General features: G+C 39.0%; 1 protein-coding gene across 3 annotated transcripts in view; it reads left to right on the top strand.

The window, feature by feature from the left end:
• Cad87A (cadherin-87A) overlaps positions 1–17,879 on the top strand; it is a 78,010-nt gene extending 60,131 nt beyond the window's left edge. For 2 of the 3 annotated variants that reach the window (XM_066284795.1, XM_066284794.1), the window contains exons 3-23: positions 6,070–6,278; positions 6,334–6,465; positions 6,519–6,779; positions 7,931–8,123; positions 8,171–8,481; positions 8,537–8,756; positions 8,810–9,096; positions 9,224–9,544; positions 9,598–9,721; positions 10,145–10,732; positions 10,793–11,383; positions 11,438–11,671; positions 12,800–13,020; positions 13,076–13,273; positions 13,331–13,502; positions 13,558–14,350; positions 14,401–14,551; positions 14,605–14,816; positions 15,149–15,248; positions 15,457–15,618; positions 15,679–17,879. In XM_066284795.1, coding sequence (XP_066140892.1) covers positions 6,070–6,278; positions 6,334–6,465; positions 6,519–6,779; positions 7,931–8,123; positions 8,171–8,481; positions 8,537–8,756; positions 8,810–9,096; positions 9,224–9,544; positions 9,598–9,721; positions 10,145–10,732; positions 10,793–11,383; positions 11,438–11,671; positions 12,800–13,020; positions 13,076–13,273; positions 13,331–13,502; positions 13,558–14,350; positions 14,401–14,551; positions 14,605–14,816; positions 15,149–15,248; positions 15,457–15,618; positions 15,679–15,819 — 5,621 coding nt within the window. In that variant the 3' untranslated portion in view covers positions 15,820–17,879. Of the gene's footprint in view, positions 1–6,069; positions 6,279–6,333; positions 6,466–6,518; positions 6,780–7,930; positions 8,124–8,170; positions 8,482–8,536; positions 8,757–8,809; positions 9,097–9,223; positions 9,545–9,597; positions 9,722–10,144; positions 10,733–10,792; positions 11,384–11,437; positions 11,672–12,799; positions 13,021–13,075; positions 13,274–13,330; positions 13,503–13,557; positions 14,351–14,400; positions 14,552–14,604; positions 14,817–15,148; positions 15,249–15,436; positions 15,619–15,678 lie in introns of all 3 variants that reach the window. The other variant, XR_010732331.1, reaches the window with a different exon arrangement.
• Positions 17,880–18,169: the final 290 nt, after the last annotated feature.

The following is an 18,169-nucleotide window of genomic DNA, read 5'->3' as shown; positions in this document are numbered from 1 at the left end:
AAAAACTGAATATTAAAAATATTTTTATCGCTTTAAATACCGTTTTAACTGCACATGAAGTCTGGAAACAAATCTAAAGATATCTTAAACAGCGCATTATACCATGATGCTCTAAAAAGTGAGAACCCCCTCCACAAAGCGTTAAGAGCAGCATTTAAATAGAACGAAAAAATGTTATGTTTCGGCATTTGTTTAATTTTCTAAATGCTGTTTGGGTCACAGGTAGGGCCAAATGCCCAATTAAAAAAAAATGAAACATGACTCACGTGATGCCTCAAATTAACGGTGTTTCAAAACTACATTTAGCGGTGTAGTACGATTAAAAAAAAAAGAGCTGCAAATTGAAAAAATAAATATTGCATAAACGCAATGCGAATCAGTTTTTGGTTATTTTTACAAAATCTCATGAGTTACTCAGCGATCTGTAGTCTGTTGTCCTGCGGTGATCTGCATTTCATCTCATCTTCTCCCCTTGTATTTTCCTGTGCAAAGGCGCCCGGCGCGATGGACAAGTGGAGCCCATTAGGCCCACAAGATGAAACGACCCTTAGCCACTAAAACCACATCATTCTTCCTCATAATTTTCTCTGAGCATTTGCAAGCCTGACCACTGTAAATTAGTTGTTTAGCGCAATAAAAATAGTTTTTTAGTGCGATATAAACATCGAATTACAGAAGTTTTGGGCTTTAATAATCGACAATTCTTCGTTAATGTAGGGCGGGAATCTGTTGACAGGTTACATTTTTGTCAGAGGCAACACGGCGGCCATTTCGGACATTTAATTTCATTAATTTCTTATCAATAAACAAGTTTTTTATTATTTATGCACTATGAAACTGAATTTGTGTTGCATTTTTTTTATATTTATTTTGTTCTATCTATAGCTGTTTATCTCAAAAACTAATGGATCGATTTTCAATCGTATTACACCATAAAATGTAGTTTTAAAATAGCTTTAATTCGAAGTACCAATTGACCCATATTTCATTTTTTTTAAATCGACAACGTAACCGACATTTAGAAAAATAAACAATCGCCAAAAGATATATTTTTTTGTCCTGTGTAATGCCGGTTTTGATTTTTTTAAAATAATAATTTGTTAAAATGTGGACAGGGGAGAGGACAATTTAAAGCCGCACAGAACGCGCTTTCCATCCTATAATCGATTGCTCTATTTAGTAACTTTATTGCGTTTTTTTTTATTCTTTAAACAATGACAGAAATTCCGATTATTAGTTTTGTTTTATGGCATAGGGACTATCAGAATTATTCCTATTGCCTTGTCGGCATTGCTTCGAGAAACAACACATGCACACTCACTGGTCTTCCCTTGCTACTCCCTTTTCCCTTCCTTCCTTTCTTTCCTTTCAAAAATGTTTGTTCATCCTTTGCATCGCTCCCATATTTTCTCCATTCATTCAAAATTCTCTTCTTGGCACATATCCTACTTCCGATCCCATTTTCCCAATCAACCTTTTCGTGTCCTCCCTCAATGTCCTTCCCACCGCCCTATAAGAACTTGTTAACCTTATCGCTAGTGAGAAATTCGTTCGTTCTAGTGGTACTTCTCCCTACCCGCGGCATGATTCCAGAAACCTCCCCCGCTGCTTTGTCTATTTTCCCTGTGGTTTTGCTTATGTCTTCAGCAAAACTCATGCTGCTACCGAACCATACTTCAAGATAACTTCAGCGCTTCTTGCATAACAAACTCGCATTCGCCCAACTCCTTCTTCTTACCAACATCACCATATCCGTTTTCTTCGTAGCCATGCTAAGTCACCTTTTCTTAAACATATCAACTACCATCGCCATCGTCTCCGTTGCTACGAGTTTCGGGATGTCTTTGGTCTTGGCGTAAACTATCAGGGTCGAATCATCCGCGCACGCCACTGAACTAAGGTCATTCAAAATCTGCGGTAGCTCTTTGCAGAATAGGCTTCACTTGATTGGTGCCAGAGGCGATCTTTGAGGCAACCTGAACTCATCTCAGCTAACTCAAGGAAAGGTTTCTTAAGTTCAAAGTTTGGGTCACCCTCAAAATCGATTCCTGCTCATTTCATTTTTCCTGCGAGCCCCATATTCGAGAACGTGTATTTTTAATACTTTAAACTAATGAGTGAATAGCTATGAAAATTAGTGCAATTCGGTCTCTTGCTCGCGTCACAATGGATGTTAGATATTTTAATTCTGTGGAAAAATTTGTTGAATTAGATTCTCTCAAATGAATTTAAACAGCACAATATAAACATTTCAATGAGAAAATCATTAATCCGTAGACAGTAATAACCAAGTGATAGCCCTATTTTGCATACATTGAGCCTTCAATTCATATTTGCTAATGCGATTTATAAATGGAACATTGTAATTAACCGAGGGCTTTAAATTATACATTTAAATTCGCACAATTGCATCAAAACGGTGAATTTTGCGGATTTCATGTTGGTATATTTATACCAATATCGAATACCTACTGCCTATTGTAAGAATGTTTTAATGTGTATTGTTAGGGATCTAATGGTATTTATTAATTATATCTACGTGAACGTTAAACGAAGAGGAGACTACACAGGCACAAGGGGTAGCATTGATGTGAACTATTGTTAAGCTTACAGACAGCTGATTGTTTTATATGACGGAGTTGATTATTTGATTATACAGGGTAGCTCAATTTATACCAGCAGAGCTATAGTCTTTAACGGAAAACCTAGTCCTGAGTCAAATATGTCACACAACCCCTAGTTTTTGATATAGAGGGTGCCAAAGCTTGAGTGTTTTTAACGCACGCAGTTCCTAAGGTTTGTGAGACGATTCCTTTAAAGTTTACACCGAGAAACTAATCCCAACTGAACCATTCAGAACTAAAATAAATGGAGCTTAGCGTTCCGGTAAACATTTCATTGGGCCGGCTCATAAACCGATCACCTCAAAGCTACTCAATACCAGAAGTGTCGAGAAATCTTAAGCAGATTCATCCAGAACCTTCGAATCAGCCTGTAGAGGAGAGGTGTGGAGATGTCTACGTGGATATTTTCGTTCAAGCGATCTGTGCAAGTTTGAATAGAAAATGAATATGAATTAGAATTTCAATTGTCATGCAAATGTAGTGCATATTTTTATTGCCGCTACGCCTGGGAATTCTCTGATGATCAGTTCTAAACGATAAATGGCCTTGTTAAGATTTTCTGTTTAATTCAAATCGTGAAAGCTTGAAGTTGAATTATAGCAGGTTTCTGGTTAAACAAATTTCCTCTCATACAGAAATTATTTGCCTCCGTACTTAACCAAATCATAAATTGAGATTCTGGGGAAACCATCTGTCCCGAGAGCCTTTGCCAACGGGAACTTGACTTAAAAATCCGGGTCATCAGGGATTGTCCTTAATCCCGGAATGAAAATACCGCTCTTTTAAAATAAAATCAAGCAATTTTTCAAGTTACCAAACCTCCCCGAAGATTCCGCTCTCTTCGAGGGACGAGCTATTCGTCACTTTCCTTTCGAATACCCCCGACAGTTTCCTTTTTATGATTTCCCCATTAGATTTAATTTGTATCTGTCTTATGACTCACTTCTCCAGAAATTTCCCTGATAATTCTGGAGGAGTTTGGCCAGGATTCCCTTCGTTAGTTCGACAAGACGCCTTTTAGTGAGGCAAAGGGAATGCGGAGGTCTTTGAGAAGTCGACTTTCAGATTAAATTATCTGATAGCTTATCGGCTTTCGCGTCAATCGGACTTTACGGTAATGGGGTCATGTAATTGAGTTCTCTCTAATAGACCTAGATTTACAGCCTCACGTACCTTCTGAAGCAAATTTTTGGATGTGCCCGGATTATGAAACGCGACATCTGTAGACAACTAAGGTTTATTTTACAGCACCTTCCAGATCGGAAGAAATAATTACTAATGTGATCCGTATTTAGGACTATAAAGGTGCTTTTACGCATTTCTGTATGTGGGGCCGGAAAGCGCACTGAAGCGACTCTTTTGAACTATTTTTTGCTCCACGTGTTCCAGAGACAGCGGCGTGTCAAAACGGACCAAGAGTACGCATCTCCTCCTTTGGAAATTTTCGGACAAATTTCGAAGTTTTTATTATGCCATTTTCAGTTTAATGGAGTTATATAGCTCCTAATTGATGTTAGATACGTGATTGAATTTCTGGGAGCTTCGCAAAGCATTTTCTTAGTTACCTTCATTTCGCAACAACTCGAAAATCTTAAAGTGTATCTTCTAATCTGGCAAAATAAGAGAAATTTTGCAAATCCGTTTGGGCAGAGCGCATCGACACAATTAATTTGAATAACCTCCCGGTAGATAAGTTACAGGGTGTTGCATTATAAATATGTAAATTTCTGCCGCAGATCCAATCCCTTTTTTAAAACGCGCAAAATGGTTATTTTCAAATTTTTTAGATAATTTTTAGGTAACAACAAGGAAAGAAGTGTTCGTTTTCAATTGGGATACCCATACATACATCTGGGCCCAAAAAAGAAGCAATATTAAGGGTGCCAAGAGGGTCGTTGATCTGGCAAGAAAATTCACCCTTCACATTTGATGTCCGTTCACATCTCAAAAATTCAAGCAACTGAAAATGAAATGATTTAAGACTCCGTTGAATCTTAATTAGGAAAATAAATTTGGTTTAATCCGAACTCGGACCTTAGCAGCAGCAAGCCCGTAGATCAGCCCACAATCAGGTCATTTGATACTTCTAGAAAGGATACCAAGCGAACGGTACTCTATTAGGCTAGAGCATCGACTTGAGAATCTGAGATAGGCTAAAACATAAATTAGAGCTTCTCAGAGAAGCTAGAGCATAGTCTAGAGAATCTGAAGCAGACTAGAGCATAATTTGGGGTATCTGGAAGAATACAAGAGCATAGGCTAGATAATCTATCAAGAAGGGACTTTTTCCTCTTTCACGGGTCAGTTCAATAATATCAATCAAATAGTGAAAATCATTTAGACCGTGCTTATAGTTTTTTCTCCTCTTCCCACGATCGGAAGCTCAAGATTCCATGGTGTGAAGAATATCTTCGATGAAAGGAACCACTTAATAAGGACGTCCACTAATGATAATTAATTTTCACTCTTTTAAACAGACAAATAATAACGATTTTACTCTTCAGTAGCTGATATAAGTGTTTGTCACGTCTCCTTTTCACACGTAATAGTTTTACCGGATAAAAACCTTTTTGCTCCCAAGAAGTTCCTAAACTTCCAGAAACTACTTCAACTCGGTTAGAAAATATTTGAAAAAGTGCTCTCCAGAAGATTTTAATCTGTTTTTGCTAGAGGATATGGATGAGACTCTTAAAGGATATTAATTGAACTTTCAGTTATCAAAGACGCAAAGATCGTTCACATTAAAGTTTCATTTATTTCTTCTTAATGTCATTTGATATGCGTCTTGTTTGGCTATTTTTGAAATCGACTTTAAAAAAGCCAATCTGCATATTTGATGATTTCCCCAGGATCCCCCTGCTAATTGGGCCTTAAAAACCCATTGAAATTTAATATTTAACTGCGACAAAGAAGCATAAAAGTAGACGGTTATGAGCATTGCACTAAGTTCGAAAATTAGGCTAATTACCTTAATTATCTCCTCACCTTCAAGTCGTTAGGGTAGAAGGGCCTTTGAGGGTAAATTTGGAATGAAATTCCCCCTTTGCTTTAATGGCTCTGGGTCTTAAGCATTAAGAAGTCTCTGATGCTGGAACTTTTTTGCCCATATAAACCAACTACAAAAGAAAACCCTGCACACTTATATTTTATGGGAGCAGACCCATTAGCATCGCAAGCGAGGCTGCAAACTTGACACAATATTTGAGTAGATAGGAAATTCCCGGCACGAGGAAGGCTGACACGGGGAAGATGTATTAGCAAAGTGCTCTCATATTAAAACTCTAATAATGCGAGACACATTATGGTGTACATTGTTACGCCTAAGCCGCTGTAACGAATGGCTAATGGAGCAAAACACTTTCTCGCTTATGGGAAATTAATAATGCCTGACGACAGCCAGTGGGTGCGATCCGTATCTTTGCTTAATGATCCTGTTTTGTTTCAGACTGTCTAGCGAATCTACCCCCCAGCTTCACCAAAGACATGAACAACTTGGTGGTACTCGAGAGTACCCCAGTCGGGACGGAAATCTATAAGCTCGAAGGCACCGATCCGGAGGGCAGTGCCCTGAGGTACGACCTGACGGGGACTGATGTACTTAACGTCGACCACGAGACCGGAGTTGTAACTATAGTGAAACCTTTAGATTATGAAGTGAGCCGTTTCTTCCATTAGGAGCATTGAAAGTCAATTCAACTTTTGATTTCAGGCAAACACCACCCTGAAACTGGAGCTGAGCGTCGAAGACCAAGTGGAGGGAGGAGGGAGGAATAACATAGTCACGCAAACAGTCACTGTTATAATTTTAGACGAAAATGACAATCCCCCCGAGTTCCTCGATGTAAGACATCCAAATCCACCCTGATTAATCAATAAACACATGTCAATATTTAGAGCCCTTACGAGGTAAACGTGGATGAAGACGCCGCTCCGGGGACCTCAATTCTAGCCCCAATATCAGTTGTCGATAGCGACACTGTAGGAGAAAATATCGAGGTTTCATGCATCAACAGCATCAACTCGGTTGATGCCTGCGACATATTCAAAATTCAAGCTATTAATTCCAGCGGATACTCTTATAAAGGGGCGATAGTACTCGGGAGGAAGTTGAATTATACCATTCAAGACAAGTACGAATTCATGTTGAAAGCTACGGTAAGCTGAGTTACTATAAAATCCAGTAGTTCCGCCTCTGAGTCTGTAGAGTCGTTATTGAAATCTTAATTTTTTAATTATTGTTATTCTTAAAGCAAACTTGAATTTCTCTAAGTTCGTCGAGGATTCCAGTAATACCGCCCGTGAGTTTAGGGAGAAATTCTTAATTTTAGATTTTTACAAAAGTTCCTCAACTGCTATTTAGTTACATATAGTTAGTTATCTCACAATACATCGACCTATCGTGTGCTTTATAGTGATTATGAAATTCTTAGAAATATAAAAAATATCCTGCCTCAGGCTCATCGAGTCCCTCGAAAACCCCAACAATTCCGCCCTTGGGCTTAAAGTAAAAAAAATCTTCTTAAGCTTAAATTTTCACACTAGCACCAGAACTAAACGCACAATCCATTGACTTATCAGGACACTTTATGATCATTTTAATATTTCAAATTTTCCCTTCAGTTTCGTTTAGCCATGCGAGCGCCCCAGTTGTTCGGACCCTAAGTTCGTAATGGAAAATTTATTTATTTTGACTTTTCATGGAGTGTATCCAAAATACATTGGCGTATCCCTTGGCCAAATCCCAGAAATTGTCAATAATAAAATCCCGCTTTGAATAGCTTTTAGCCCTGGGGACTCTTAGTCGGGGCGCCCTTGAATCTGCGAGTTAAAAACTTTTAAATTTATATCTTTAAGGGTGACTCAATATGCTCCCGTGAGCGCGCTCTCGAAAATCCCAGTAGTTCTTCCCATTAGTTGCAATTCAGATTTTTCAAATTGTCGATTTGTAAAGCATTTCCTGATTTACGCTCAAAATACATTGGCGCGCCTTGGATTTTTTAATTAAAAATTAATAAATAATCATGGCAAATTTATGCACGATATCAATTGAAGGGCACAGGCTAAGACGCACGAATGTGATTAATTTTATGTTTTTGTCCTTCTGAATTTGAATTTTTTGCCGCTGCGTGCTCTTATTCTGTAACCTTCAAATAAATTGCAAGGGGTGGTATTTGAAATAATTAAAGTAGGGAGGACTTGAGTTGCCAGAACATAACTCAAAATAATGCGAAATTTCCCAAATCCTCGAATTGCTCACAGAAAAAATTTAGACTCATCTTCTTAAACACGTTTTATTACCCCAACAGGATGGTTCACTGACAAACACAGCAGACGTTACTGTGATCGTGAAAGATGTGCAAGACACACCTCCACAGTTCCTAAACAACCTAACTGCAGAAATCCCTGAAGATGTACCAATCAACTACTTGGTCTTCACTGTTAAGGCTGAAGATGGGGACCGGGGAAACCCAAGACCCGTCGTATATGAACTAGTTAACAGTACGTATCTACCCTGAAAGAGAACGTTCTACATCGCCATTTTTCAGACCCCATGGAATATTTCCAAATAGATCCGATGAGCGGGGATTTGTACACAGCTACGCCTCTAAATAAAGAAGCAATCAAAGACCCTGACGGGCTATTGAAGTTTGAAGTGAGAGCTCGTGAATTGGTGAACGGACTAAAAAGCGATGATCCGTCTACTATCAGTAGCACTGAAGCCACTGTGAAAGTATTGGATGTTAATGACGAACCTCCTCGATTCAATAATCGAGAGTATTTTGTGCAAATCCCTGAGAATATTCCTGAAGGTTCAGCTTTGCCTGGTCTTGACATGAGTGTAACCGATCCTGATGAGGTGGTTGATTCTTGATGACGGATGAGGTGTATAACTGGATAGAAATTTGTTCTAGGGCAATAACTCAGCCTTCTCATTGGAGCTCAACGATATATCCGGAGCTTTTTCAATAGAACCCAAAACAGCTCTTGGAAGCACCCCAGTGAGCATAAGAGTGGCGAACAATAACTTGGATTACGAAGACCCCAATCAAAGAAAATTTATCATCCTTGCAGTCGCCAGAGAGCTTTATACTGAGAAAAAACTTTCCTCAACTTCTACTATTACTGTAACAGGTGAGTCCCTGTCACTATCACTATAGGGGCTTCACTGTCCTCTTAATTTCTAGTCTCGGATGTCAACGACAATGCGCCATCGTTTGATCAGCACAGCTACTCGGCAGTGGTCTCAGAAATAGCTTCGTCAGGTACTTTGGTCATTACTATAGTGGCGAAGGATAGAGATACTGGCAGATTCGGGGAAAACGGACTTGTTTACAAACTGTCAGGCAGTGGGATGGACCTTTTTACAGTTAACAACAGAACGGGAGCCGTGACTGTTGCTTTCTGTGATACTGTGGGGGTCGCACCCTGCTTAGATTATGAAACCAAGACTGAGTATCACTTACAGTTTGTGGTAAGTGTAATTGTCAAACCTCCAAAATTCATGGTCACGTAGTGAAATACGATTAATTTCGTCACGATGTGACCCGCACAGCTGATCGTATTGAGTCATTAAAGATATTCATCTTTTTTCCCCAAAGGCCACTGATGATGATGGAAAAGGCCAAACCTCTTCAGTGCCCCTCAAGATAAGCTTGACAGACAACAACGATAATCCTCCGGTTTTCGGCCAGTCAACTTATCGCATATACGTGAATGAGGGTGCCACCAGGTTTGAGCCTGCACAGATCATTGAAGCGAGGGATGATGATAAAACGTCTCACGTTACCTATGCGATTGTGGCGGGCAATGATGATGAACTGTTCAAAATCGATTCGGAGACTGGAAAGTTGAGGATTACCGCTAATAAAGGGCTGGATGTCAGCAATGAGACTGATAATGTTGTTACTCTGACTGTATTGGTACGTTGCTGATATCTGAGGACAAGCAAAATGTTCATTATGAGGGTTTTAAGGCAACTGATGGAAAATATACAGCCACAGCGTTAGTTAACATTACTGTGTTGGATGTGAACAACAACTCCCCTATATTTTTAAAGGAAAGCTACTTAGAAGCTGTTTTAGAGGATGTTCCAATCGGTAAGTATTAACTAATAATCTTTTACTTGCAACTACCAGTACTAAATAATCCTTGCAAATACATCTAAATCAGGCGTTCTATACCATATAGAATTCCTCTGCCTTTGAGTGTTAGTTATTTATCTGTTCACTATTTTTTTCTGAATTTTAATTTAAATTGGCCTTTGAGCTGACCTGAACTAACCCGTTGGGATTTTTGAACAATGGATCCAAAAGCATAGTTAAAGTTATGTTAACATCAATCTTCAGTCGAATTCCTACTAACTCGAATAAAAAAATGTTTTATGTGCGATTTAAATATAGAGGGCTCTTTTTGGGATATCCTTTATTACATACAGGCTTCTCGGATACCCCGTATAATACAAAAAAAAAGCTTTTTCATGGAGTAGAACTAACTTAAAACTTAAACTTAATCAACAATAGGCTCAAGTTTGCTGGAAGTCCAAGCCACAGACGCGGACACGGGAGAAAACGCAGAAATTGAATACTCCCTCTCCAAAGGCACCAATGGGGACTTTAAAATCGACAACACCACTGGAGCGATATACGTTGTCTCCAAATTAGACTTCGATAGAAGAAATACGTACAATATTGAAATCTTAGCCATAGACCATGGAGAGCCAGCCTTGACAGGCACTGCGTCTTTGACCATTAAAGTTATCAACACCAACGATAAATTGCCCTATTTTGTGCCTACAACCCAGAAAGCTGAAGTGATGGAAGATGCAACTGTGGGGTCTATAATCCATACATTGGTGGCATTGGATCCTGATGTAAATATTTCTGAGGCCTTAAACTTCGCTGCAACCGAACCCATTACCGCCTTGGACAAGCACGGAAATGAAGTTTTTGGAAGTGACCTCTACAAAGAATTTTTTTCGGTTGATAAAGACTCAGGAAGAGTGTCTGTGGCCAATAGTTTGCAGCGCGATGTGGCTGCCTTGGTCAGAATTCCAGTTTTGGTGACTGACATCACTGCACCTACTGTGCAGCAAGGACAAGGACTTTTGGGTATCTCGAATTAACAAATTTTCGCTTCAAAGTATTTTTATATAATCGCTATTATTCTAGTTATAACTATCCAAGACATCAATGACTCCCCTCCGAACTTCGTGCCTCCTTGGACTCTGGATCATCCCGAATATTACCTGGAAATTAAAGAAGAGTTACCAGTGGACACTATAGTGGCCACTTACAAGGCCTTCGATGAGGATTCGGACATTGCCGAATACGCCATTGACCCTGAGAGTGAGTACTTCAGGATCAATCAGGGGACTGGGATCGTGCAGATTAAGAAGAGAATCGACTATGAGCAAACCAAGAACCTCAACTTTACCGTTTGGGCCTACGACAGTGGCTTGCCCCAACTCAATGTCTCAGCCTTGGTTCGAGTCAAAGTAATCAACCTTAACGACCATGACCCAGTGTTCACGGAAAAAACCTATAACGTCTCCATTGACGAGAATTCCCCAAACGGCACTATTCTGCTTCATGTTAAAGCCGTAGATAAAGATGCAGGGGAATATGGGGAAGTTGTTTACGAGCTTACTGGAGAGCACAATGAGAATTTCGGTATTGACTCAAAGAGTGGAGAAATTAGCGTGACAAATTCTAACTTTCTGGATCATGAGAAAATCACTGAGTGCGTCTTACAGGTTGTAGGTGAGTATCCAAATTTATGATATTGCACACTAACTACAGGTGTCTATGTTACAGCTCGCGATAAAGCCCCTACTAACATCAGAAGGTCAATGTCGGTTCCAGTGTACATAACCATCAACGACCTAAATGACAATGCCCCTAAATTCAGCAGCCAATCATACGAAGCTGACGTCATGGAAGATGTTAGGCTTAACCCCCCAGTACCCCTTATTCAACTGAATGCCACCGATATGGATTCTGGGATCAATGGCAACGTCCATTATGATATAATATCAGGAAATGATAATGGTACTGGTTTCCATCTTTGTAATGGTCAAAGAACAAGAAATTAATTTGTAAAAATTATTTTTGTCCTTTTGATCATTGAAATTCTGGTTAAGGCAGTGACTAACAAGTCATCAATGTATCGTAATATAGTGCACATATGCTGGATATCCGTCTCTGCAACTGGATCACGAGGAATCTCGGAAATTACAAGAGATGTGAAGCCGGCAAAGCAGCGCTATTTGGAGTTTAAGAATATGTCCTTTCAAAATTTATAAAAATGGAGATGATTTTCGAAGGTATTAGAAACGGAGATTTTGAAAAAGACGTTTTTATATTTTTTTCAGCACATTTGAGGAGATAATTTAAAATTATTGACACTTCATTACTGGAACTTTTCCTTTGCCATAATGTGGCGATTTTATATTTGGAATCCGACGTTTCAGTGTTTCTCAACCATCCTCAACTTTGGTTTTTCTTAAGGGCGCTATGTTTTTGAATTCAGCCATTTTTTCTGTTTATACTAATGTGTCATATGTTAGGATTCAGTCTTGCGATTTGGTGGAAATGTGACAAATCCCAATTTTTTAAACAACGCACAACAGGCGGTTTTCAATATTTCTATCAAACTGCCAGAATGAACGGTAACATGTGGCATATCATTATAAACAGAAAAAATAACTGAATTCAAAAATGTGAAAATTCAAAGTAGCACCCATAAGAAAAAATGAAGTTGATGATGGTTGTCGGGAACCGAAACGTCGCATTTCAAACATGAGATCGTCACGTTGTAGACAAGGAAAAGTTGCACTGATGAAGTGTCAATAATTTTGATTTTTCTCTCCGAATAAGTTAAAGAAAAAAGTAATCATTTTTCAAAAACTCCTGTTGTTTTTAAATATCTTCGAAGGACGTATAAATTTTTCAAATTTTTAAACGACATACTCTCGAACTTGGAATTGCACAACTGTACTCCAATTTAATACACTTCATATATTTTATGGTTCCGGAACTCCAAATGGGTACACTGCAAAAAGGGGCACCCTGTATATGCATGGTATATTATAATATGTCATTGACTTCCTGAATACGGCAAACGTCCAATATAATTTGAAAAAATGAATTAATCACATTAAAAAATAATTCTTCTAGACGTTTTCCTCATTGGCTTGGACACAGGAATTCTATACGCCCACAAGTCCCTTCTAGGACAAACCAAAACCTTCCACCTAACAGTGGAAGCTAGAGATGGAGCTGGAAATGGAGATCTCAGTGACACAGCCTCTCTCACCGTGCACGTGATAAACATTAATGATCACAAACCAGTTTTTGTGATGCCATTCCTGCCAAACTCCACAGTAGACGTTCTTGAGGTTAGACCCCCAGTTTTCGTGCATTTATGCTTTTCAACCCAAGTATAAACTTCAGAACGCAGCTTCAAAGGGGCTAGTCGTGCTCATCGTTAAAGCTACAGACAAAGATCAGGGTGAAAATGGTCGTGTGACTTATCATTTGAAGGTCAATGATCAGATGCTACAGGAAACTGACAATTTCGTCATCGACGAGAAAAACGGGGAGCTGAAACTCAAGAGGGATTTAGATAGAGAGGAGAAATCCAGGTATGAGGTAAGTGCGTTTCGAGCTCAGTTTGGATTTCAGTTTATCAGATTTTTGTGGAAACAGCTGACTCTGGTGGCTCGCGATCATGGGAGCCCCAAATGGTACCAAGAGGAGCGCCACTTGACGGTTCTATTGGTGGACGAAAACGACAATCGGCCAGAGTTCCCTGGATCTGTAGCGGCCAATCCTTATCACTTTTATATAACTGAAAACAACGAATTAGAGACTTTAATAGGTTTTTGAAAATTAATCAAATTAAATTACTATGTGCTAATGGGGAATTCATTTAGGGCATGTTCAAGCCTTAGACCGGGACGAAGGCAAGCATGCAGCAGTTTACTATTACATTCTAACAGGAAATGAGGATGGTGCTTTCAAAATGAATAAAGCCACTGGAAATTTGTACGCTCTAAAGTCGTTCGATAGGGAAAGCAGGGATGAGTACGATTTGGTGATTGTGGCTAATAATGACCCGAATTTCTATGCTACCGATGAGAAGGTCGTGGAAATGGAGAAAATGGGACTGCTGCAAGACAAGAGCATCGCCCACGCTGTAGTGACTATTCTGGACTTGAACGACAACGAACCCTACTTTAGGAGTCCAGTTTATCATGCGGCGGTCAACGCCATGGCCAACGTTAACCAATTCGTAGTCAACGTAACAGCTTTTGATCCAGATAATGGCATCAATGGCTCCCTCACCTATTATATCAAAGCTTCAAATCTCTACAAGTACCGTTCCCACAAAAGCTCTGGCTCGATAATTCCGTCTCCCTTCAATATCAGTCAACGTGGGGAGGTGTATACCGCCACTTATCTGGCAGAAAACAATCAACATCGGTTCGTGGTTGATATCGTGGCTAGGGAAAATGGGTTCCCTGAGAGAGAGGCTTACACCCAGGTCCACGTATGGGTGTTCGAGCCTGAACAACTAATCAGGGTAATCCTATCTAGGCCTAAAGACGAAGTATTAAAAGAGAAGGACGAGATCATTACGGAGTTGAGCAATGCCACCCAATTCCTAATCATCATCGATGAAATCCGATTTCATGTGGGGAACGGTGGGAGAAAAAATGAGGATTGGTGGGTATAAATGCTTCAAATTTTTAAAAGCTTTAAAATTGTGTGAATAGGACTGACATGTACATCCTGGCAGTGGATTCTGCTACAAGCTCTATAGTCTCAGTACCAGAAGTGCTAAAAATCGTCGATTCAGAATATGACTTTCTCAAAGATTATTACGCGGGCTTCGCCATTGAAAATGTTGTCCCAGCTTTTGCTCAAGTAAGTGCAATTCCCAGTATTTGTATATTCATTACAAAGCCTGATTATTGTAGGAAAAAGAGGACTCTTTCGATCCAGCTCTGGCAGCCCTCATCGCCCTGATGATCGTCCTCTTCGTGGGAGTGACCTCGTTCATTATTGTCTGCTGTTGTCTGAGACATTGGGTGATATCGCCCTCCGATGATTTGAAGAAGAAAGATGCGCTGATCAAAAAAGCAATCATCGATGATTTAACTACAACGGAAAATCCACTGTGGATCGAGCAGTAAGTGTTGGTTAAGGTTACCTTTGATATAGCACGCTGAGGTTGGTTTGGGATGCGGCGAAACATGGATATGGATACATGACCAATTTAAAGTCATAAAGTCTTGACAAAGGATATAGTCCGCATACGTCTTTCGCAGCCATAAAAATCTTCGCATGGTCTTCCATGAGTAACGAAAAAAATTGATTAATGTCGATAGAATTTCCCTACAGGATGACTCAAAATGTCTACAAAAATATAAAGAACTAAAAATCCTTTCCCACTTGTTGATCTTACTTTTACTTATCCATTTTCATGAATTTTCATAGCACTAACAGTTCAATTTGTTGCAGGAAACTGAAGCTATACGAGGAACAAGAACTCACGATGCAGGTGTTCAACGAACCTGAATTAGGACCGACCAACAGGCGAAGTAGTGCGGACAACATGCCGGTGAGCTTTATCCTTACTAAAAATCCTCACTTTGTCCGAAAATAGCTTTTCCAGCATTATTAACAATTTAATATTTTATTACCCTGGGTATATCCATGAAGACAGCAGTTAACCAACTAAAAGTGGATATTCCTGGGGTCTGCCTAACTCAAACTAACACCTAACACTTGTCTTCTTTTCACCAAAAGAGCTCTCAAATATTTCTCAGGAGGACAACACATACGCGACCATACAGCATCCTCATAAGCGACAGTTGTCGAACCTAGCTTCCCCGGGACCAGGGGATGATCTGGGCGAGTACGCCACGTTATCTAGAATAGCTCAGCAGCAGCCTGGGAGTAACAATAGTTCCTTGCGAAATGCCCCCAATGTCAGTAGTGCTAATCTAGAAAATAGATAAAGTTCTAAAAGGTCTTCCCATTTTTTTTAGTACTACGAGTCCGCAATGGGGTTCCAGGGTTCGACGTTCCAGGTTCCTGATCAGCTTAGTGACGCTGGCAGCGAATACGGGTCGCTGAGGGGCCATCCAAATAGGGTTGCTCAAGCTGACTACGTCACAGAGCTCATTTAAGTGTGATAAACGTGGATAAGAGAATAATCATAGACAATGATTTATATGAAAATTGAAATATAATTTGCAAGAAGGCTTAAATGCTGTTCAAGCGAGTTTGATACGTAAAGGTTTATGTTTCTCCGTGAGTTTCAATGCACATGAATACTCTCGCAGAGCAAATCGCTATAAGCATGTACAGAACATTTTATCAGTTCGAATTATCTGACACCGTCCGAATACTGATTTGCTCGAATTTCATCAAAAATTTAGAATTTTTTCGATTGAGCTACTCATTTTGATATGTAAAGTATCGCTAGGAAATGCTATACGGGGTGAACCAGTTTATGCTAGCAAGACTGGCGTGGGTTGGGGAACATTATTTTACGTAAATGTACATATGTAACATACACGTCGAGAAACCCCTGATTTCTTAGATGCAGGATGCCAAAGTTTGAGATTTTCTAAAGTATTCACCTCATACAACTTTGGAGATAATTTGCTCAAATTTTTACTGTAATTTGCTCTGGATGATCTGTTATGTTAAAACGATTTTAAAATCAACCGGCAAGATTGAGCCCCCTTTCGCCATCAGGAACTTTTTCAAGTACGTCACTGGCTATTTATAATTGAGGATTCTCTGTTGAATTTAGAATTTTTTTTCCGCTCTATTTCTTCGAATATGTAACATATATTAAGATATTTTAGAATGAAAGGTAAAAACTCTCCGTCCTTACTTTAAAGGACGATTCGCTTTCTCGGTCAAGCCGCGTCAAATCAGGTCAGATGAGCTGTTGTTACGCGAAACACTCATTTTGTGTCCTTTGACCGTGCTCGCTGATGTGAATAAACTGCCTCAAATGAGTCCAAAATATTTGACCTAACCGATAGTATGAGTCGCCCTTGATTCGTCAGAATTTGGAAATGGCTAGAAAGGCCACCGTAAATTAGTAATTTTTCACTTAAATAGCTAGAAAACTAATTAAGATAGCAAAAACATCTAACAGCTAAGAAGTTTCTTTATTAAAGAACGCGCCAAACTGTTTAAAAATAAAAAGTCAGTGGCGCACCGCGATATATACATAGCAGCGATAACAAAACTAGGATTAACGACGCATGAAACATAACCTACAAGAAAGATTTCATAGATACCCAGTGTCTCAAAAACAGGATTTTCCGACATACGTTTATGTCATACTTAGCTCAAAGTAGAGTTCTCCATCGACTGCCAGAGTCTAATACAAACCCACTCACCTTGTATATATGTAGGTAGTAAGTACATATTGTAAATTTTGAAACTGACAATATTCGGGTTGAAAGAGCAGTGTGATTTCATTTCTATGTAGGTTCTTTCACTTGACGAAAAGTACCTCCTTGCGAGTGATTTCAGAGCGAATGTCTAAACCAATAGTACGTAAAGGGGTGTTTGAGTAAAATTCTAGTGTACAAATTTTACTTCTAGTGAAAAATGATATGTACACAGAGCGCCCAAAAAAAATCTAAACTTCGGTTTATTTCAATGTAACATATGATGTCCTTACGGCATTTTTGGACGCCCTGTAGATAACTTTTACCTACAAGGGTAAAACTAAAATGGAGCAAACCGTAGTATTAATTTTGATTTTTGTATTGTATAACGATATTTTCCCGAAGGTATTAGATTTATTGTAATTCTTTGCCATAATGTTTTCCATATTTATTTGACGTCGTTAGATTTACTTTTAGTTTCATAAACAATTAATTTTTTTATTAGCTGAAAGATGCTGAAGCATCTGCGGCTTTGCCTTATTGAAAAATATCTTTGTTTAGGGCCACATTATGAATGTGCCGCGAATTTTACCAAGAACAATGACAATAAACACATGTGGTCCTGATAAAGAGAGCGGTGGATTTATAACGTGGCGGTCCAAAGGTACTTTCGAATTTGTGTATTTTTGCTTGATTAGTAATTCCATAATTGTTCAGTGTCTTTAATTGACGAGGAAACAGTTCGATTTACCCTTTAATGACTAAAATATAAATATATAGATATAATTTAATAATAGAACAAATTTTAAATAAATTATTGAACAAAAACATTATTTAAAGGGTCGTTTATCGCGAGGTGCAACCCTGTCTTAGTTCCCACCTCAGGAATTTCGAGTTGTTTGGTTACCACATTTTCACGGTTCCTACACTAATAGTAAGTCACACGCCGTAAATTTTTTCAAAAGAAAAAAAATCGCACCCCTTAAAAAGAAAAGTTACTGGGGGCGATCCTGATTTGAGTTTGAAATGGAATTTTTGTGTTGAAAATTAAATAGACTAAACATTTATTAACAATTATATAGATGCCTCTTTTTGTTATCCGCACCAAAACTGCGTCTGCTCC

Source organism: Euwallacea fornicatus, chromosome 8 (assembly GCF_040115645.1).
Source record: "Euwallacea fornicatus isolate EFF26 chromosome 8, ASM4011564v1, whole genome shotgun sequence".
NCBI lineage: Eukaryota > Metazoa > Arthropoda > Insecta > Coleoptera > Curculionidae > Euwallacea > Euwallacea fornicatus.
Note: the sequence above shows the minus strand (reverse complement) of the source record. Positions and strands in the feature narration are given on the sequence as shown.